Source organism: Falco rusticolus, chromosome 6 (assembly GCF_015220075.1).
Source record: "Falco rusticolus isolate bFalRus1 chromosome 6, bFalRus1.pri, whole genome shotgun sequence".
In the NCBI taxonomy this organism is placed as follows: domain Eukaryota; kingdom Metazoa; phylum Chordata; class Aves; order Falconiformes; family Falconidae; genus Falco; species Falco rusticolus.
The window spans coordinates 6,455,678-6,478,810 of record NC_051192.1 but is presented as its reverse complement, the minus strand read 5'-3'; the positions used below and the strand labels follow the sequence as shown (position 1 = coordinate 6,478,810).

Below are 23,133 nucleotides of genomic sequence, written 5' to 3'. Positions count from 1 at the left end.
CCCCGCAAAGGTCCTGGTCAGGGTCCTCAGTCCACCAATTGCCCTGAGCAGCCCATCCAGGTCCGTGCTGAGGCTCCCTGTGCCCAGGAGCTGCGCTTAAGCCCAGCTACTTTGCCTGGCCCCAGCTTGAGCTACATTGTAGACATGCCTCTAACCAGCCCTGTGACCTACTGACTCTGCTCTGGCTTCTTGGCTGGACCTTGGACCTCCCTGATCACTTGAGACTTTGTCAGAGAGAACATTGCTCCCACCTGCACTATTGCCACCCTCGGTTCTTGCTTACCTTCCCTTGCAGAGCTGCCTGCTCTTGCCACTCCCTGACAAGGGTGCTGAAAAATGCTTAACGTATGGATGAATTATATGCAAGGAACAGGGTCTGATTAATAACCTCAATTTGCTAAATATGGACTGCCACATACACTCTTATTTTTAGAGCCAGTGTATTCTGATGGATTTTGCAATCAACATAATTGCCTCCACTAAACTGAATTATATATTAGATGCTATAACTTGTGCTTTAGAAGTGATAGATTATCATGAGAAAACAGATTTGCCAAAAATTTTAAAGGCAATATTAATTCGCAATATTTCATAATGAAAGACAGCCACTGATGTTTATAAATGGGCATTTGAACCACAAACCAGTCCTAAAACACACTTTGGTAGCTGTGCAATAAATACAGACTACTCGCTGTTGAAAATTCTATTCAGGCATTCAAAAACATGAGCAACATGAGACTTAAAGTCAGATTGCAGAGTGTTCTAGAGAGAGCTGCATGAAAAAGGTGCCTGGGCTTTCCCTCTTGCAAGTTTTTAAACTGTTAATAACCCATTTTCACAGTTAGCTACCTTGGTATCTCATTCTTGACTGTTTATTTGTACCTGAAAGGTCCTAAGAAACCTCTTTAGATTTTTTTTCTTTAAATGAGATCATAGCTATAATGACAGGTTTCACTCTAGAATCAAGAACCTGGACTGAGTCCACATTATATTACACACACTTACTGAAAAAAATCCAGAGCTTTCACCCAAAAGTTAAACTGAGGAATTTAAGCTTGTTGCGAAACAGAGGCTAAACCCTCCCTCTCACTACAGCAGAGAAAAAGCCTCAGCTAAATTCAGTGCAAGTACAACTGGGCCTCTGAAGCTCATGGATAACACCACCTACACATCCACCACCATGTACACAAACTTAAAGTCCTTACATAATTGTCCCAGTGCCAGTGGTGTTACAGCTTGATTCAGCCCCGATGGTGGGCGTTAACTTTCAGGGAACACTCATTATCTCCGCTGAGGCCAGATTCACTTCATACTCTCTGTGAGTCAAAATTCTTGTTTCAGAGTCAGTGTGTACATGCTTAGTCAGTATTTAAAGAGCAAAGAAAATAAAATGTATTGCAAGGTCTGAGGGTTTCAAAGTGCCCTGTGGGCAGGCAGAAGTTCTCTCTCCGTATGCGAGTGCCAGCATCAGATGGAGAATTACAGGACAATCGGCACAGAACATGACTGCAGGATGGAGAAAATGAAATCAACGATCTCATTTAATCAGTGGGATTTCTAGGGCTGTTTATACTTTCTCCAGGTCACCTCTGCTTTTATTCAATAAAAAAAATATATTTTTTTTCTCTTTGCAACAGCTATTGAGTTTCACTTAGTCTTAACAAAAAGATAACAACTTTTAGGCGATCAAATGGGTCACCCATCAGTCTTGTGTACCTATAAAAAAGCCTATGTTCTTTAGTATAAGCTAATACTATTAAGTTAGAAGGAAGACCATAATTGCTTGTGTGCACTAAATTGCCAAATGGTCAAAAATGTAACTCCTGAAACACTCTTCCCTTTCTCTACTTTATATTCTTTGATCACACTGTTTCTATAACATTTAAGGAATGCAATTTTATTATAGATTTAGATGGGTAGAGGTCTTTCTAACATAAGCCAAGGGCAAGAACGAAACCAAATCTCAAACTATCAGAGAGCTCAAGAATTAGAAAAAGGCAAATTCATCTTCAACACACAAAAGTCCCCAGATGATGTTGGCTTGGGAAAATCCTGCAGGCTAACCAAAAGAGGTATGAAAGAGTCGTCACTACTACATGAACTATAGGATCAGATGAAAAATATCCTGTTGTCAAATCTAATTTAAAATTGCATCCATTGAATTATTTTATACTTCTTGATGTTATCATAATGCTCTCAATTTGCATTCAAGAATTTAATACCCTGCTTTGGCACAAAAAAAAAAAAAAAAAAGCTTTCTACCACCTCTTAAGGCACTCAGATTTAAGGGGGACCCAAATGCACTTGCTAAAAAGCTGCTAAGAAAAGGAGGCACAACAAATCCAAATACACTGGTTTTGCAAAGAAACTACTTAGGGCATGTGCAATCCAAGGCAAGGCTGCTGATGTTGGAGGATGAAAAGAATTTTCTTCTAAACTGCAAAAATCAGCTACAGGGAGGGCATCAGAAGGTAATCATTACTTGACAAAGCGGTCAATTACTCAGTGCCCACCTGACAGAGGGCTATCAGTGGCATGATAGTGCACGACTAGAGAAAAACACCGTTTGTTGTCACTGCTGCCTTCATGACCTGAAAGTCCCAGTTTCCATACTGGTAATGAAACACACAAATCAACACAGAAATTTGAAAGCAATTCTGAAAATTACAAGTTATGTTTATAAATCTTGGAACTTATTCTGACACGAAATTTTATCTCTGTTTATAAGGGACCTAGATTCAGATTACCAATGCATTTAAAGTAAAGCTTTACTTTACTTTAAATTTTACATTACTGCAGAAAACCTGTACTTGGGTCAGCTACCTTTTCATATGCATGCATACAAATGTATTGGCCAAACACATTTTCCGTGCTCCACAGATTACGGAAATAAATTACACATTTATGGAACAAAAAAAAGAATCAGTAAGTATATCTAAGTTTACAAGTAAGTAAAACTCTAAAGTGGTGAACTGGCTGGAAAGCGTTTTCAGGAAATGCCTCCTGCTTACAGAGCCCTCGCTGCAGTGGTTGTCAATGTCAGAATTAGCAAGAAGCAGAAAAAAATTCGGGACATGCTTGTTGAAGTGAGACTTTCTTTTCATCATTTATATGACAGAGATAGCTCCTAATGAGTGAATTATGTAGCTCTGCAGAGAAATATAATGGGATATGAATTCAGAGTGGAAAAAAATCTTGTAGGTCACCTCTTCCATCTTTCTGCTAAGTCTCTTTCCTACAGCTCATTTGATTCGGTTCTGCCCACATTAAATTTCATGCCTAGCAAGCACTGGCCCTTTTTCTTCAGGGACCATTCTCCTTTATAGACTGGTCTTCTCACTTAGTCCTGCCACCAAGATCTTAGTTAATATATTCTGTACATGTAGTTTCTCAAAGCAAAGGCACACACGTAAGGAGCCACAATGCAGTCTTGGCAGCAATTTAGTGCATTACTTGAGTCTGGTGGAAAGAGTCTGCTCCTTACTACACCTAGAGATCCAGCAGTATTTGAGGCACTTTGGGACAGATCCTTAAAGGAGGGATCTCTGTTAAGGACCTAAGAGGATTGCTTGCAGGAGTCATTGCTGATGTACTTTGGCTGGCATCAGCTGTTGAAAAAATGGGAACTGGACATCAAGATGCAAGATTACAGAACTGCAGAGCTCTCCAGAAACTATCGACACTGGTAAATTTCTCCTCATTCTCATGGCATAAATTTTAACAAATATATTTTTAGTTCATGTCTGACAATTTATATCAAAGAAAATTCTACTCTGCTACCAGTTTTGCCCCAAGCTACTAACTCATAATTATGGACTGACTTCCAGAGATGCTGAGCACATACAGTTTTCCAGCAGAGTTCAGGTAAGAAATAGGGCTTAATATTTCTCAAACACAAATCGCTTACTAATAAGCTGTTGCCAAGGGAATCTTGCCTGATCATTCGGGCAAAGAAACAATATTTAGCATCCTCTGTGCATTTCTCCTTCTAGTCAGTTACTCCACAGGAAAGGATGCAGCCAGATGAATGAGAGATTAAATTCCTGAACTAATCAAATGTTCATAGAGGGATTTGAAGCTAGGCATGTAAAATAAGTAGGCAACAAACTCTAGAGAGAAAACAATATGAGAATTTTCAAGATGTGAAAAACTTGATACATGATTGTAATTACTTTCTGTGTACTATATATTCTTTAGCACGACGGCAAGTTTGGCAGAGCAGAGGCGGATGAGCCAGGTGCAATGACTCCTGTTCAGAACGGAGCAGCAGAGGCTCTACATGAACACAGAGAGGTCTGTCATTTCACTCTTAAGCTATAAGAAGGTATCATTAGGAAGGGAGCTTTGTACAGACTGAGTTGTTAGCTGATTATCAAGAAAAATTAAATAGGACAGACTTTTGCTTTCATAAAAATGCTGGCAAACAACAGCTATGAGACGACAACTTTCACATAGCAAAAGTAGATGGTTTCCTTATTTTACTGTAACTCAGCCTGGATAACAGAGTCCTAAATGTCCGTAGAACTGTCACAGAAGTTTAGAGGTAGCACTTATCCAGACAGGGAGCTCACACTTTTAAAAGGAGCAATTAATTAAGCCTTTTGTTTTTCCTGCAAGTGCTCTAATTTCCTAGAAGACTGCCTTCATGGCACGGCTTTATCTGGAAGGCTATTGAAAATATGTACCTTTTCATAACTTGCCCTTTTTCATAGTAGCAGAATTTAAAAATTTACTTTGAATATATAGAAAAACAGTCGAATTTAGCATCATTTACAGATCACATGTTTTGTGCTCTTAAACTCATGTTGCATTATCAGTTATTTATGGTGTTCTCCATAACCTACCCAAGATTCTGCAGTCCTCCTCCATTTTTAACTCACTTGGGAGAAATGCACACACATAAAATTACAAGGCTCAAACAGCAGCCTCTTGCAACTATATAGATGTAGCGGACTGTTGTCTTCCAGTATTGGTCCAAACCTCCTTAACACTGTAAGTGACTGTGGTACTTGTGAAATTTTATTCTGTCTCTCCTTTCAACATTTTTTTTTTAATATGCAGCTAACTGTAAGAAAAGGTCTGTGTATCACAAACACTTTTGAGTCTAACCATCGACAAAATGCGCACTAGAGAAAATAAGTAAAAGTTACTAATTCTTCTTAATATCTTATACGTTTGAAATTCTTATAAGCCTCTTACATTGTCACAGCTGTGTTCATTTGTTTGCTTAGGCTTAGGCTTGAGCTTTCCAAACACAGAAATAATTGCTATTTTGTTGTGAATGGAATTTTCCCCTAACCTTCTGTATTTCTTATTTATCTTGCTCAAAAACAGTAAGGAACTGAATTCCTCAAATTGGCAATACCTGTGAGTCACAAAAACTCCAAGAGAACCTGACGGGTCCCATAAGAACTGAGGCCAAATCCATATGGAATAACAATTTCATATGTGGCTTTATATTTCCCCTTTCTGAGATGCAACGGACATAAAAAATCTCCATATTTAATCAGTTCTTAATGACATGAACTGTTTTTAATCTGAGAGAAATAAATTATGTCAGTTAAAAAAATTACATCTGTAAGGAAAGAGATTACAGGTAGGTCACACGCTCAGCCATTACTTGTGTTCCTTTCCAGAGCCAGTTTTCTGAACTGAGATCCAATTCTATTTGTCACAAAGCCAAATCATAATTCAGAAACATGACTTAACTCAAGAAACGTGAAAGGATTTGAAATACACTGGGCTTAAAGAAAAAAATATTATAAATGTGCATACTTGTTTTCGTTAATAAAACCCCACTGAAACCAATGGGATTCTACACAGAACAATGTGTCCTGCATGGTGGACTCCAAGACATACAGCATTAAAATGGGTATCTTCAACAGACAGAACCTAAGAACCTATATTTTTAAAAATTATTTGTAGTTTGAGGTATCTCTCTTGAGATCTCTTATAGCATGATTTTCATTAAAAAGGGAGGGAGACTTTAAGCACTTTGTAAAAATGAGTGGTTCCTTAGTAACCACAGAATGATCAGGTGGTTGATATTTTGATAGTTACAATCAAAATCAAAGGCTACACGATTCCACTTTGACATACAATAAATTAATCCAAGCCCACCTTTTGTCACCAAGACACAGCACTACGCTGTATCTTTATTATGAGAATGGGTCTGCAGTTTCTTGACATATTGGAAGATTCTGTTTCCATGTCTTTTTTCTTCAAAAATTCTTCAGATAAATCTTTATTAAAGAAAATATTTGATATTACAATCTGATGTGGAATTAGAAATAACATAGATGTAAAGATTATTTGTTTTTGAGTTAGCTCTCGTAATAAATTAAGACATGCCGTATCTCAATCTCATTTAATTTCTAGTGTAAGATTAAGTATTTTCTCGGCAGTATGCTACATTCTGGACAGTAGCCCAGCTATGGGTGAGTAATGGTAAGTGGTTGGGAGTAATATTTAAATTAAAATAAAATTGTAGTTTGTTCTCAAAGACTTGTAAATTTAGGTCAATGCCAAAGAAAGTGGTTTGTTAATCATTTTGATAAAGGAAGATTACAGAGAAAGCTTACTTCTTGCTGGCCTTGAGAGACTTCTAATGCCTACCACAGTCATTAGTTTTAGGAGCACAGTTTCAAGCTTCTTCAGGAAAAGTCCATGAAAACGGACGCACTGCACAGCACCATAATACATTAGAAGTGCAAAATTATTTGCATAACTGTAATAGCATAAATTCTATTTACTATGTTTTCTAGGAAGTAACAGAATTACTGTGAACATCTGCAGGATCTCTTTGGAGTGTATTTGAGGTGGAATCTATCTTTTAACATCCTCAAATTCTTTCAATCCTATTTTACATTTGTTTTGGATTCTTGATTATCTGTTTGATTTTTCTGTATGCCTCTGATGACCACTGTTTGTAACATTTATAATGTGATGCTTTTTTGCAAGCAGCTGTATTCACTTCTCCCCTTATCTGCCTTCTCTTTACATTCATAGAAAGATATTGGAAAAAAATCCACAGGCCACAAGGCAAAGGCTAATTTCTGGGACTGGGAAGATGATAAGCTAATAAGAACACTATTGAAAAGTTGTCTCAAAAATTTAGTTTTCCTGTGAATTTTCCACTAGCGTTAGCCAATTCTGGTGACACACAGCCACCTTAGGTAGGTCTTCTGCAATGCTCTGACCCTGCTGTATGAGGGAGCTGTGGGTGGGTTTCTGAACAGGCGTGTTAAGAACACCTTTGTTAAGATAACCTTTGGCTCATGACTCAGAAGGAGCAATGAGATGGAAGGATTGGGGCTTTCCCTTCATTCCCCCTCTGCTACAGAAGAGTGTAAATTCACCAACTGGAACATATTTTACAGGTCTTATATTTAAATCACAAAAGGTCTGTAACAAGTATGTCTACTGTGCAACACTGGCACCTCCCTGCATGATGAAGAAACTGATCCCAAGTTTAATTCTGTATTTTTGGCATGCAAATATTGGACAGATTATATAAGATTTCTGTTTACTGACTAGAGTCTGTAATTCATTCCCCAATCCAATGGGTCAGCTCTGACTAGAAAGTTAGTCTCTCCTAATTTAGATTAATGGATATTAATAGAAACTTTCTCAGCCTGATCTCAAGTTCAAACCTGTTAAGCCTATATTTATTTATTAAAATCCCCCTGGTAATGTAATACACATTACAGCTAAACAACTCAGTCTCTTAAAACCGTAATAAATTACTTTCTGATCTTTGACATACTAGGAGACTATACTGAAGTGTGCCTCTGAGAAAAGCAAATAACACTTTCAAGGAAAGGAAAAAAACACATTGAAATAAGTGGTAAGCTTTTCTCCTTCAGCAACTAATTTCCTCATATGGAGTGGTTAATCACTCAGGTGTGGTATGAATCACTTCTCCTTTGTAGCTTTCAATAACTATTTGCTGGACAACTTCAAATCTCAGTTTTTTACAAATTTTACAGAAAGATAAACATTTTCCTCCTTCTATAGGATGAGGAAACTTTTACCATTTTCAAATTCTACCTTGAAGGCCCTCAGCTCTGCTGAGAGCCTCATCTTGAAATTCTTTTAGTTAGCGATGTATTTGAAATTAAACAGTTTCTGTTGCAGAAAGGAAGCAAGCATCTATTGGAACCATCCATCCCTGTGGTCTTCAGCTCCCAAGGGCTGAGACTGAATCCACTACAGGTATTTAAATTTCCAAAAAGCTATAAATAGAGACTTCCAAAGTCTGAGTTTTTGAAAAGTTAAGCTATCACGTACATGCTTGGTTACCTAAAAAAGTGACCTGGTCTTCAGATGAGCTTAGTACTTACAGTCTAGATTAGAATGAACAGGAGAGTCATATGTTCATAGATAAACCATTTTCTTTAAAAATCATGTCACTATTTGGTGTACAGAGGCACCTGATTTATCATTTTTATGAGTTATTTGTAAAATGTTACTACCCATTATCTTCAGATTTTCCTGTCTAAGCACACATCAGCAATTACAATGTGTAACTTATGAATAGAAACCCAAGAAACAGGCAAAGAAACAAGGTATTTTCTAATACAGTACCTATTAGAACCACATAAGTTTCCATAATAAACAATTTTTCACACCGTGTATGTCAGAAATAAGAGGTCTAAACTAGGCACATTTTCAGGTCTGAATCTGAGAATAACTATTGCACAACCATCAACAAAGCGTCCTCTGCTTCGCTGAGACTGTCACTGTAAATAATTACACTTCCTGAAGCAAACAGAAGTTGTAGATGGCAAGGTAGGTTTTGAGTTTTGACACTTTTTTTTCCCCTCAGATCAACTCCAAATCTGACTTTAACGAACTTTTAATAAACTTTGGAAAAGGTAACAGCACATTCATTTCAGTACCAGCAATTCTTGCACAAAATGACTACATGAAACATAATTATGTTTTTAACAGTGGGATGATTGAACAAGACTGACTGTAATGATGTGTTCATTCATATAATGCATAATTCCCAAAAGAAAGAGGAAAAATTTCTACACTGACCATAGTCTGTGTTTTCCGGCTCCCAACAATTTGATGGCCAAAAATAGGGTGTCTATAGACAAAACAAAGAAGTAGGGAACTCAAGTTAGACAATGCAAGTATTATACAGTCCTTGGATTGATACTGGTTTTCAAAGTCATCATACATTTTTGATAGATCTATTATATTGTTAACTTGACAATTTTTAAATAGTCATCAAAACAGAAAATTAATTTTGTACGCTTGTTTACTGCAGTAGTGTCAGAATGGCACTGAAACAGAAGAACAAAGTGTTCTTTTTATTCTTAAAGTTAAGGGAACAAAACCCCCAAGGTTAGGTAGTGAGGTTTTCTTTTTCATCTTCCCTAGCAACATACCTCTCATGTCCTGAAGAATCAGTTTTAGAAGGTGAAAAGACAAGATACTTTGGAATACATTCAATTCTTGATTTTGGAGAGTTTTCATTATTATATATTAATATTCAATACTCTTCCATAGGAGTTATTTGTTTAAAAATGCCACTAAACACAACCTGTTTTCACAAAGTTATTACAGTTCTTTTCATTTGTTGGGGTCTTTATTTTTTCCTAATTGTTTACCAATTGTGTTTTAAAATGTGGGAGTTTTTAATGGAAAGCCAAAAACAGTATCGATAACTAGTTCAATACTATGCTATTTAAAACTGTGCTAAATGTATTGTTTAAAATAATCCACTCCTACCAAAGGAGGAACATAAGACCATATAGGCATTTATCATACAAATAACTTAATTTTTTTAAATGGTAAGTTTTTATCAAAATGCAAAGGTTTCTAATATGTTATACATAACACATTCATATATATGTACACATACGCACATAGACAGAGAATTATATATTATTTGATTAGTTGAACTAATGTCATTAAATGTATGGACTGCTCTGAGTGGTATTTCAGAACACAGGTACTCCCTTAGGAAAAACTTATGCTTTACTTCCTTCCTTATTGGTTTTTCTCAAAGATCTCCCAGCTGCAAAAACTGAAACCTCTGTTGTTGCCCACTTCCACAAAATTGTTTTAATGTTAACCTGGAAACCAACAGGGCTGAAGGGTGACACATTCACACGTACTGTCAGGTTAAATATATATTGTGAAAAATCTCTCTCCATTGCAACAATGACCCATCAACTTTAATAGCAGCAATTTAGAACTTGCTATTTATCAAGCGTCAGCAATGAGTTAAAGGGTAAAAAAGAAACTATCACAAGCTGACTTCGAAGGCTGAGATGAGTTTCTTGGAAGCTGTTTCATGCCCTGTAATGGAGCAGCAGTAAGACATTCTCCTATCGGCTATGCCTTTGCAGTGCCACTGAAAGCAAAGCAGCCAGTATAAGCACAAATGGAAAGAAGAGGAATCCCTAAACAATGAATGGTAGCACTCAGAGAATCCTGGAGAAGAAAGATGTAAAAGTCACTTAACCATGTCAATCATATAAAGCATAAGGTCACCATCATTTAAATATACAGTTTTCAAACTCGGGGAGGGAGAACAGTTCTTCCTTAGAGGTGTGAAATGTATCTTGGGACAGGCATAAGAAGAAAAGCAACACTACATCATTTTCCTGCTAACACTTATTTTAAGGCTGAGCTTCTGGAAAAAGGATGCAGTGAGGATTACTAAATACATAGAAACCGTATCTGCTCAGGCAGCTTCTGAGCTGAAATTGGCTGGGGCTCAGATTTTGTTTACGGGGGGGGATAGCAGTTACAGTGGAGGATGGTTGGAGAAAGGTGCAGAGGAAGAGCCCTTTCAGAAGTAAAGAGCCAGAGATTCTTCCAATTGTCAGTGTACTTGCTGCAAACTCAGTATTAAAACTTTTTTATATATACTTAGGATTTCTCTTGCCAAATTACATATACTCCCATCCCAGCTGAGATTAAAAAATAAATCCTGTCTTGTGATTTTGAGCAAACTTCAAAACTGCTTTTGGCATTTATTTCACATCAGGCTCTAAGAAAATACTACATATTCATGACTATATGTGTGTGATGTAAGAGAAGGACTCTGTTGTCTCATGCATAAATGAAAAGCTACCCCCAACCACCAAGAACACTGCAAGAAATAGTTCTGAGAGGCACTCAGGGACATATCAATCAAGGATAAATGTGATATTCCTGTTTTCAGTCTTTAGTTAAAATAACATATTCAACTTTTATTGGGATTTGCACATCAGTGGTGGAGTGAGTACGGGGCTAAATAGAATATGGGAAAGGGGGCAGGATCTTCAATGTTGTGAAATGTCACTAGCTCGCTAGGAGACAGAGGTGGCCAAGGCTTTTCTGAAGGACAAAATGGTGCATCCCAATGGCAAGAACTGCTTCTTACAGAGGGACTAAGCTTAGACCTATGCTAAAGAGCATGAAAATGCACTGAGGGTGCTTTCTCCTTTTCAAAGCTGAACGAAACTTTTGAGGGAACACATGAAATAGATTTTGTTCCATTAGAAAATACCTGACCAAGACTTTGCAGGTGTGTAGTACTAGGATTGAAAGCAATTGCAGGATGAGACTGGTATTCTGCAAAGATGAGTACAGCAGTGTGAGGGCCAGCAGGTTCAGAGAACAGGCAGAGGAGGTCTCTCAGGAAAGTAAACCAAGGGACAAAGAGATGGAAGGGAGATGGCAGCTACTGAAAGAGCCAGTACTAAATGCCCAACTACCTTTAGAGAGAAAATATAGTGACAGGCCAGTGTAACCATACTGCAATCTCCAGTCAACTAAACATGAAAAAGAGATCAAGGAAAAAGCACAAATTAATGCATACACTACTAAGAATGAGTCTATGCCTCCCTGTGCCAGGGAGATAAAAGCAGAAAAGTTAAAACAGAATGTAAGTTTTAATTAGCAAAGCACATGATAAGTCATAATAAAAGGTTTCAATAATGTGTTACAAGGTAAGCTAAAAAGAAACCCCAGCAAAAGGTAAGCATTACAATATGAGAAGGGGGTTCAAACAACAGTTAGCACAGACAAGTACAGAAGATTATTAAATGCCTTCCTTGGAATGCCAGGAGGAGGGGGACTGCAGTCAGGTAAAGGTCTTTCTGCTCAGGGGATGACACACAGGCGTGAGCTTTCCTTGCTGATGGTTTGAACTGGGCAGGCACAAGCTGCCGCTGAACTGCAAGCTGTGACCCTGCTGGTGTGGTGCTCAGATGCATTTAATGGGACCTGCTGAGAAGTACAGCTCATCAGCTCAAGCACTGCAACGTGGCCAGAGTTGGCCTTCAGCCAGCTGGCTCCCAGCGGGAACAAAGTTCAAGTCTGTCTGCAATCAGCTCTGTGAACATGCCCAAAATTAATTTGGACATGAAGATAAGACTACAGGACAAAGCACAGGAGAAAAAAACAAAAACAAACAAAAAACAACAGGAAGAGAAATATTTGTATGAGGTCAGACAGTTCAGGTTAGAGGCCTGATGAAATTCAGCACAGAATACTTAAGGGATTATTGTGTTTTCATGTGTAGAAACGTGTAGAAAAAAATTGTAGAAAACAAAAATCCCTCATGAAACTAAAGAATGACTTCTGGTTTGTCAGCACTGTCAATTATATGGAGGTGTAAATATTATGATGAAACTTTTGCTCTGGTACTTCTCTTTTTCCTCTCTCTCTAACACTCTATAGCATCTAAGTGGCAGAAGTTATCAAAAATATTGGATTATCTGCATGATGTTTAAAGGGGTGAAAGTTACCTGAAGGACAAGTTATACATGGGAAAAATTCTCATTCAAGTAACATTTGAAACGTAGGCAGTTATTTAAAAAACATCACATAAGGCAGAGAGGCTTCAGAAGACTACAGCAAGGGGAAGATCTACCTTTTCCAGAAAAGGGAAAGAGATGGAATTTTCCACATTCTTATCTTTCTTGATTTCATGTCTAGATTGAACAATTGCAACACATGATTTATTTCTGAATCCTTAAAAAATAAAGGTTACTAAAATTTGAATTTTTCAAAAACATATCAGGTCACTAAATAAGCAGTAGATGTTATGTATTTTGAGTAAGGCAAAGACCTACAACAAGTAAAGAATTACGGAATCACCATACATGGATGGCTACAAACTTCTTCAGAAGAAAGGTGATGCCGGAGTACCTCTGTATGTCAGGGAGTGTTTTGACTGCCTAGAGCTTAATGATGGTGACAGTAGGGTTGAGTGTGGATGGGTAGGAATCAGGGGGAGAGCCAACAAGGCAGATACCCTGGTGGGAGTCCATTATAGACCACCCAACCTGGATGAAGAGACAGATGAAACATTCTACAAGCAGCTGGGAGAAGTCTCAAGATTGCTAGCCTTTGTCCTCCTGGGGGACTTCAACCTACCAGATGTCCGCTGGAAACACAACACAGCAGAGAGGAAACAGTCTGGGAGGTTCCTGGAGTGTGTGGAAGGTAATTCCCTGGCACAGCTGGTCGGTGAGCCAGCCAGGGGAGATGCCCTGCTGGACCTGCTGTTTTCAAACAGCAAAGGACTGGTGGTCGTCGTCGGATGTCTCGGGCATAGTGATCATGAGATGATAAGAGTTTTCTATACCCAAAAAAGTAAGGAGGGGGGTCAGCAGAAGTGCTGCCTTGGATTTCTAAAGGGCCATCATTGGCCTGTTTAAGAGCCTGGTTGACAGAGTCCCTTGGGAGATAGCCCTGAAGGGCCAAGGGGTCCAGGAAGGCTGGACATTCTTCAAGAAGGTAGTCTTTAAAGGGTGTAAGAGCAGGCTGTCCCCATGTGCTGAAAGACGAGCTGGTGGGGAAGAAGACCGGCCTGGCTGAACAGAGAGCTTTGGCTGGAACTCAGGGAAAAAGGAGAGCTTACCAGCTTTGGAAGAAGGGGCAGGCAACTCTGGAGGACTGTAAGGATGTCACGAGGTTATGCAGAGTGAAGATTAGAGAGGTGAAAGCCCAGCTAGAACTCAGGCTGGCCACTGCCGTAAAAGATAACAAAAAACCATGTTAGAAACAAACGGATGCCCAAGAATAACCTCCATCCTTTATTGGATGTGGTGGGGAACATTGCCACAAAGGATGAGGAAAAGGCCGAGGTACTTTAACGCTTTCTTTGCCTCATTCTTTAATAGCAAGACCCGTTACTCTCAGGGCACTCAGCTCCCTCAGCTGGAAGCCAGGGACGAGGAGGAGCAGAATGGAGTCCCCACAGTCCAGGAGGAAACTGTTAGTGACCTGCTGCTCCACTTAAACATGCAGAAGTCTGCGGGACTGGATGGGATCCACTGAGGGTACTGAGGGAGCTGGACAAACCACTCCATTGTTTATCGGCAGGCCTGGCAAACTGGAGAGGTCCCAGAAGATTGGAAATTAGCTAATGTAATGCTCATCTAGAGGAAGGGCAGGAAGGAGGAGCTGGGGAACTGCAGGCCTGTCAGCCTGACCTCGGTGCCAGGAGCAGATCAGCCTGAGCCTTCACGTGGCATGTGCAGGACAACCGGGAGATCAGGCCCAGCCAGCATGGGGCTATGAAAGGCAGGTCCTGCTTGAAAAGCCTGATCCCCTTCTAGCACAAGATAACCTACGTAGTGGATGAGGGAAAGGCTGTGGATGTTGTCTGTTGGACCTTCGTAAAGCCTCGGACACCGTCTCCCACAGCATCTCCTGGAGAAACTGGCTGCCCATGGCTTGGGCAGGTGTACTCTACACTGGGCAAAAAGCTGTCTGGATGGCCAAACCCAAAGAGTGGTGGTGAATGGAGTTACATCCCGCTGATGGCCAGTCACAAGTGGTGTTCCCCAGGGCTCAGTGCTGGGGCCAGACCTGTTTAATGTCTTTATCAACAATCTAGACAAGAGGATCAAGTGCACCCCAGTAAGTTTGCAGACACCACCAAGTCGGGCAGGAGTGTTGATCTGCTTGAGGGCAGGAGGCTCTGCAGGGGGAGCTGGGCAGGCTGGACTGATGGGTCAAGGCACACTGTATGAGGGTCAACCAGGCTCAGTGCCGGGTCCTGCACGTGGGTCACAGCAACCCCACACAGCGCTACAGGCTGGGGCAGGGGGCTGGGAACTGCCTGGTGGGAAAGGGCCTGGGGGTGCTGGTCAGGAGCCGGCTGAACAGGAGCCAGCAGTGTGCCCAGGTGGCCAAGGCGGCCAGCAGCATCCTGGCTTGTAGCAGACACAGCGTGGCCAGCAGGACCAGGGCAGTGCCCGTCCCCCTGCGCTGGGCACCGGTGAGGCCGCCCCTGGACCCCTGTGTTCAGCTTTGGGCCCCTCACTGCAGGGGGACGTGGAGGGGCTGGAGCGTGTCCAGAGCCGGGCAGGGGGCTGGGGCAGGGGCTGGGGCACCAGCCTTGTGAGGGGCGGCTGAGGGACCTGGGGGGGTTGGCCTGGAGAGGAGGGGGCTCAGGGGGGCCTGATCGCTCTCCGCAGCCATGTGACAGGGCCTATAGGCAGGGGGGGTCGGTCTCTTCTCCCAGATGAAGAGCCACAGGATAAGAGGAAACGGCCTCAAGTTATGCCAGGGGAGGTTTACATTGGGTATCAGGAGAGATTTCTTCACAGGAAGGGTGGTGAAGGGTTGGAACAGGCTGCCCAGGGAGGTGGTGCAGTCGCCATCCGTGGGGGTGTTTAAAGAACACATAGATGCGGTGCTTAGGGGCATGGTTTAGTGGTGGGTTTGGCAGTCCTGGGTTAATGGTTGGACCTGATGATCTCAAAGGTCTTTTCCAACCTAAATGACTCTATGACATGTACTCAAAAGCTACAGCTGCAGATAAAGTTGTATTCAAGGAGTAGATAACTATTATTCACTTCCAAATCAAGAAATAGCATTGGTGGGTGCAGACACAATGAAAATTCTAAAACCAGGCACAAAAATTATTGGTAAGGGGACAGGATTAAGACTTAAACAGAAAGTCAAGAAAAATGTTTTAAAAAACCTAGGCACTGAAAACTGAACATTATAAAAAAATCAGCTTCTGATGAAAGAAGTTTTGCGATGCTGTGACTGTATGGGAAAAAATCCATCAACAATAAACCTGTGTAGTTAAAATGACTGACATTTTCTCAAGGAGGTATTCTGCATTTTCTTGCCTAATTCTTTGGTATTAACAGCCATAAAGTTCTGGTCTTAATCTACCTCGCCATGTGTCACGCACACTTGATAAATTGGAATACCCCTTGATAAATTGCAGCAATAAAAATAAATCTCAAGCAATCTCATTCCTGGCTGAGAAACAACCTAGGGAGAAACCTCATCACAAAGCTCCCCAAATAGTACAATTCAGTTATCAGAATGATACATTAAGATCTCAGGGAAATGTGTATCAAGGCCCCCTGTTCAGGCTGGCCCTCAAGTGCCCCAAACAGTGCCTTGCCTGTCTCTGTTCTTCAGGGGCATGCTCTGCGTGCATCCCCACCACCCCTGGCTGCAGTCCTACTCAGCCCCAGCACCTCATGGTTTTCTTCCACCTGCACAGACATCTGTTGCCCTAACCTTTGCAATCAGGCAAGTTAAAGTTGAGCTTGCACAAGGTCTCAGACAGAAATTCATGGAACCTTTGACTCCCAAAATCTGATTTTCCTATAAATGAAGCCTGGTTTGCTTTGTCCCTTAGATGTTACAGACCTCAAATCACATGATTATAAGGTATGGGTTGAGTTTACATCTTTCCACTTCTATTTCAAAAGTCTCCACACAATTTCACAGTCCAGGTATTTAATAATCCCTTAGAAGCTTTTGCTAGAAAGGTTATCCATGAAGACTGAGGGAAATGATCTGCCTTGTTCAACAAGGAAAGATTAGAAAGTATGAAGAGTTTGCTAAGAAGATCCCTAGTCTCACAGAATGAACTCAGGAGAGAGAATAGGAGGTGTGTGCAAAGGAGAAAGCTGCCTGCTCTCTTTTGTTCTATTTAAAAAAACTCCCACAGCAATGCAAGGAGGCTCTGCCCATGTAAATAACCTTTTCTTTACCTGGTCTATGCAAAAAAAGGCTTTGTTTAACTATTTGTTACAACTCATATATCCCAAGTACACTATAGAAGAAGTATAATGTCCCTTGCAATATCACATATTCCTATAGCACAAACGTTACACAATCTATGTGCTCTGTTTCATGATCTAGAAACCCTGCGTAAGTGAGTATTTGCCCCAGGAGAGTTGTGGACGTGGTGTAACATGCTGTACCTCAACGCTACCATTTTAAAAAAGAAGATTATGAAATGTCAAGGGTTTTTTGTGAAATACAGAAAACCTGAAAAAATTCTCATACTTCAGACTTCTGCTTTTCCTCAGAAGGAAATGTGAAGCAGTTTGTCATGAACAAGTATTAAGTAGGGAACATTTGTCACTTTGCCATGGCATCCCACTTATAGCCGGAAGGAAAGTGGGTGGTAGAATGGTTTGGGGAAAGTCAAGTACTGTTTATCAGCCCAGGCAGAAATAATGCTGCCAGTTTTGATCAGTACACTTTGAAGGCACTTTGTTTAATTGTGTCTTTAATTTGAATAAGCAGCCAATACAAGTCACCAGCTGAAGAAATAAGGCTTACCTGGCACTGCACATACAATGGTAGAGTCATTTCAGCATTCAGAACAAACCAGGCTGTTACAAGGATCTTCATCCCATTGACAGAAAAATGGTTTTGCGCACACAAACACATATGGGTTCTTTCGCATTTATAGCCTAATATCATTAGGTAAACCTAACCACAGAAATCCATAATCCTCCTGTTAATAAAGTAATATGAAACAAAATCCTGTAAATATAGAACATGTTCCACACTAAACAAACTGGAAGTAATGGCTGCTATGCACCGTGAGCAGTCCTGTGATAAAACAAAGAGATCTGCTTTGGCCCTACCATAAAATTAATCAATAATAATATCTAAGCTAATGAAACAGACACTTGTAAAAATTAGTGCTGCCCATCAGCTTTTATAAAACTTGATTAACTTCTATGCATTAAACCATACTACTGAGTAGGGAAATCATTAAGCATCTTTTCAGCTACCCCTTGTTGATAGTAATAAGAAAAGGATTGCTGTTTCTGAAGCTGCTCCACTCCATGAAATCTTTAAAAATCTAATTACCGGGATGGGGAAGGAATATCCAAATCCCTCATAAACCTTCCTTTGTATATTACTACTATTCTTCTCATAGGCATCGGTCTTTATAAACAGCAGAAATCAAGTCTTTGCTGAAAAGTAGTTATACACAATCTCAAATACCTTGCACGGTGGATGGCAGAATTCACAGGTTTTCAGTTGACACATTCACTACAATTGACTCAAATGATCTCATGGTATAGGAAAAGGTAAGATCACTGGTCTACCACTTTCAAGCCCATAGAGGAAGGATGTAAGTAATGCTCCACAGTTAGCTCAGGATTAGTAAAAAAGAAGTTAAGGAAATTAGAAGCAATAAAGATGCTCTGTAACTCATCTTTTCTCATCTGGAAAGGGGATGAGCATGGAAAGATGGGGGTAGTGGTGGTAAGGGGGTGCGGGAGGAGCATGTCTGAGTAGGGAGTTAAAAAAGAAAAAAGGGCACTGATAAGGCAGTCAGAAAGACAGGTTTGAAATTATTTTTCCCTCTTGAAAACCTGAACAGAACTTGTATATGCTGAGCCTGAGCTGAAAAGACAATGAATTAGTCCTTGCATCTGCAATTGCCAAAGAATATCTGCCCAATGCTGGATAATATAACCTGCTTTTTTTTTCTTCTTTTTTTTTCTTTTTTTCCTTCCTAAAATCTGACTTCCAATAAAATCCTTCCCTGAAGGCATGGTAGGTGATCCAGCAAGGCTGTGGAGAGTGGCTGGAGAGCTGTGATGTTCAGCCACAGCCTCAGTGTTCAGAACGCCCAGGGGCTGGTTGAGGACTGAGCCAAGAGGTAGCTAGCCAAGCAGGGCTGAGTCAAAGAGATGTTGTGGGAAGCAATGTAATTCCACCTGAGACACAAGGTGGAATTAGCACAATACTTCATGCTCTACACTATTTTGTAGATATTTGGAAGAGATTCCAAGATCCTTACACTGATTCCTATCTATTTTTATCTCCGGTTCAGGCACGGCAAAACAAAGCCAGAGAGGTTAAATGCATTTGCCATGAAAGTGTTCCCAGGGGCAGAAGAGGAAAAGACATCACAGGTGAAATCATCTTGCCAAAATCCATGAGCTTTGCTGTTATCTTCACCAGATTCATGCTTTCACAAGATACTGTTCCCATTTTCATACTTTTTCTCAGCTACTTATGCCTTCCACCTTAAAAGTTACAAAACAACAGCAGACTCTAAACTTCATCTCTGAAAATCAATTTACATTAAATCATTAATCTTATAAAAAAATAGAAGTGTGATTATCACTAGCCTCAAGAATCCTAGGAATCTGTTTAAAAGACAAAAGATACTAGGAAACATTATTCCCCCCCCCCCCCCCCCCTGAACATTAAGACACTCGGTATGCATCTGAAACTTGCAGAAGAAATCAACACATCTTTCCCTGGAAGGCTATTATAGAAGTTTACTAGCTGACAGGGCAGCTCAGGCATTTCTCACCAGGACAGAATATTACCACTTCTGTGGACACAAATGAAAGGTCTCAGTGAGTAATCCCTGGACCCAGGAAGATCTGCTTTCTAAGGTGCACCTTGTTTTTCTTATTTGGGCCCCTCTTACCTATTTGCTCTCAGGTACAGGAGTGTAGTTAGCAGATATTCAGCTTCTTCCATGGTCCCAAGCTTAAATTACCAGGAAAAGGCAAAGTAGCTGTTCAGGACAATTCAGGAAGTATTGCACTATCCCTGGATTTTTAATTTTTGCAGAAATTTCCTCTCCAAGTAAGGCAATTAATATTTAGATCCAGACCCTTTGAATTAAATTCTTATCATAAAAACTAACCTAATTAAACTTGAGTAGGTCAAAGAATGATCTGGATTTTTTTTTTTTTTTTTTATTTTCCCTAAGGCCACATTATTTAAAAAAGCAGATATAACTATGATTTTAAAGCTGTCCTGATGGCAAGAGTAATAACTGAAAAAGTATAATTTTGACTGGAAAAGGGCACTTGTACAAATGAAGCACAATCTCCACTGCTTTTAAATATTTCTATACAACAGAAGGTTGTTTAAAACAAACTGGAAATAATTTTACTGTCAGGAGGGAATGGATCACACTTTGGAAAACAAAGAATGAAGTGTGTAGAGAATATTACTGTAGCTAGCCTGTTTTTTGTAGGTCAGGTCTCTGTATTACAGAGAAGAGATTTCTCTACAGGCATGGCTTTTGAACTTTTCAGTGCTGGCAGGTGTATGGTTTTCTCTTTCTATTAAAATATCCATAAATTTGTGAATTCTGTCCAATACTCAGGGCGTCCTATTTCCAAAGCACCTGAACAACTATTCTAGTGATAAATCGACACACTTGCAGTCAGACTTTCCTCCCTATTAAGCGTGTTGTCTTCATTTTCCAATTTAACAGCTTCAGTAACAGATTTTATATTAGCTTTACTTTGGTGAGGAATGTGGAATTGTAATGACATAACTTTTGCATGTATGATACCACTGATTTTTTCTGATGTTAATGCATTAACAGCTAAAATCACATTGTTTTAACATTGTTAGCATAGCAAAAGCAATGCAAAAGGTACCACAGCAGCAACCAACAGCAATATTTCACATATATACTGAGCAACAGTTGAGGAAATGATCTTATTTCATATCCATATGTCAAATAGGTGCCAAATCCTTAACTTACGTAAATCAGCTGATATAATTTTACAATCTAACCCTCACCGAAGCTTCATATCCAAACATGTAGGCTGTAGACCTCTCAGAGGAAGGTCCATGGCAGGGTAGCTGCAGTACTCTGAGTTGTTCGCAGCTAATTCTACTCTATACGTCCCTTCAGCCGATTTATCATGCTAGCAGAGGTGCTCATTTCCCATGTTTGAGATAGAAGACCAGCAGCTGTGCAGAATTCAATGACCAACACTCCTATAAATAAGTCCAATTCTCTGCAAAATGAAGTCCAAAACCAGCACAAGTCCTCAGATCTTTTGTCCTTCTAGCCACTGTTTATGCAGAGACAAGCCAAGAACTGGAACCTCAACCACTCCACGATTTCTTTCCACTTTTCACTCTCCTCATAATGACATCAGTGCATTTCCCTCAGCAGTAAGGGACTTTCTTTCGCCCACATGCCATCCCTCCTTTATACTGAACACTGAGGAGAATGAAGCACCATGAGAAGGAAACCTTGTCCTTCAGTTCCTCTCTCCAGGATCAAAGGTAACTGTGGATCTGGGGAAGAAGGCTTGAAGTGACCAGTTTTTATTACCCATACACACATGTAACTTACTGTCCTGTTGAAGGGCAATTTTTTTGCACAGTATGACCCACAGGATCTACTTGTGAAAATATGAAAATACTGTCTGTAGGTATGCAATAATCATTCTCTGTATTGCCAGGCTATGCTGTAGTTATTTAATTCTATTCACTCTAAGATTTTGTTTTAGACCAAATATTTTATGATCCTTTCTCTTCCCTAATGAGGGTCTATAGAATTTAAGCCAAAATATTGATGAAAGTATTGTACAGCAATTAATGTAATACAATGTTTGAGACCATGTTTGGTCTCCAACATATCACAGTTTTCCTCTGCATTTTAAAGCCTATAATCCCAGTTTTATTTTTTTTGTTGATGGCTTCTTACTTAAACAATGTTTAAAACAAAGCTTAGACTTAAATTTCTTGAAGATAATAGATTTTGTTCTACCAGATATTATTTTTTTCTAAGTATTTAACACAGAACTAACAGAACAGGATTACCAAGCTATGATATTCATATCATCAATTTCATAGTGATAATCTTCATATAATTTTAAAGCAACAAATATCTAGTGAAGATCTTGAAGCAGCTATCAATGATACCTACCAGGAAGACCACCTAATAGGAAGCGCAATACAGAACACATCCACCATTGTCAAAGGTAGCACATGGCAAACAAAGTTAATTCCTTCTCTGGAATACATAATCAGATACTATGCAATCACATTTGTTTCAAGTCATAGGTGGTATTGCTCTGCAAACTTCTAGCCTGCTATTCATTATTAGAAAAACAACACTCCTGCTTCCCAAGCCCTTAGTTTGAAATCTAATATAATAAAATGCAACCATGTAGGTATCTGAATAATATATGTGTAGGTATAGGTATACATATACATACATATATATCCAGCTTGTTCTGAAGCATCTGCATATTTGTTGTATGCAATGGGACTAACAGATCAATGTAGAAACATGTCTGCATTTGTATGAAGAGTACACACTACTTCAATACTACTCTTTTAACAACGAGATCCTCACATACAAAAGAATAAATACTACCCTCAATTTTTTATCAGGTTTCTGCCACACGATTAATAAGAAAAAAGCCTCCCCCTTTCGAAATTAGACTATGTTAGGAATAAAAGTCAAAGGGGTAATCTTATTTCCTTTACTACATTTCCAAAATACTGGATTAATTTCAGGAGAGGTACTTCCAATTTAGCATTATTACACTTTTTCCAGGGATCAAAATGGTCACTATCATCTTCACACTTTGGTGACTTAATTTCTAAATAAAATCTTTTTACCAATTTTTACTTTAAGGAGAATTGCCACCATTTACTATGTTACATAAGAGACAAAGTAAGGTTAAAATTTGATATGAAGCTTTATGTAAGGCCTTTAATATAAGCCTTCATTTGCATGAGTCAAGAACATATTGCAGTTACCTGGAATCGATAAAAGGTGCCATCATCCTTTAGTGTTAGGACATGGTCTGAGATCGGAAAGAAATAGCCATGTGCTGCCATCAGTGTTCCCAAATGTAGAGCTTCCACTGTTTGAAGAACAAAAGAAAGATAAATTTTAAAAATTAAATAACTTCTTTCCAGCAGTTTAGTTTTCTTGTTCAGATTCACATTATCTCCTGCAGACAGTCACTTCACTCTCAGTCAAGCTCCTGCCATTATGAAAGCACTGTCTTTTCTGTATAAGATAATGATGCAACCAAAAAGAAACCTTTAGTCTCTTAACAAATGGGTATTAGATGTCCCATTTGTAGCTACAAATCCACAATCAGC

General features: G+C 39.6%; 1 protein-coding gene across 6 annotated transcripts in view; it reads right to left on the bottom strand.

Annotated features, from left to right (window-relative positions):
* RGS7 (regulator of G protein signaling 7) overlaps positions 1–23,133 on the bottom strand; it is a 236,292-nt gene that overhangs the window by 48,274 nt on the left and 164,885 nt on the right. For all 6 annotated transcript variants that reach the window (XM_037392706.1, XM_037392704.1, XM_037392707.1 and 3 more), the window contains exons 5-6: positions 22,783–22,889; positions 9,043–9,094 (exon numbers count right to left, since the gene is read on the bottom strand). In XM_037392706.1, the coding sequence (XP_037248603.1) occupies positions 9,043–9,094; positions 22,783–22,889 (159 nt within the window). The remainder of the gene's footprint in view (positions 1–9,042; positions 9,095–22,782; positions 22,890–23,133) is intronic.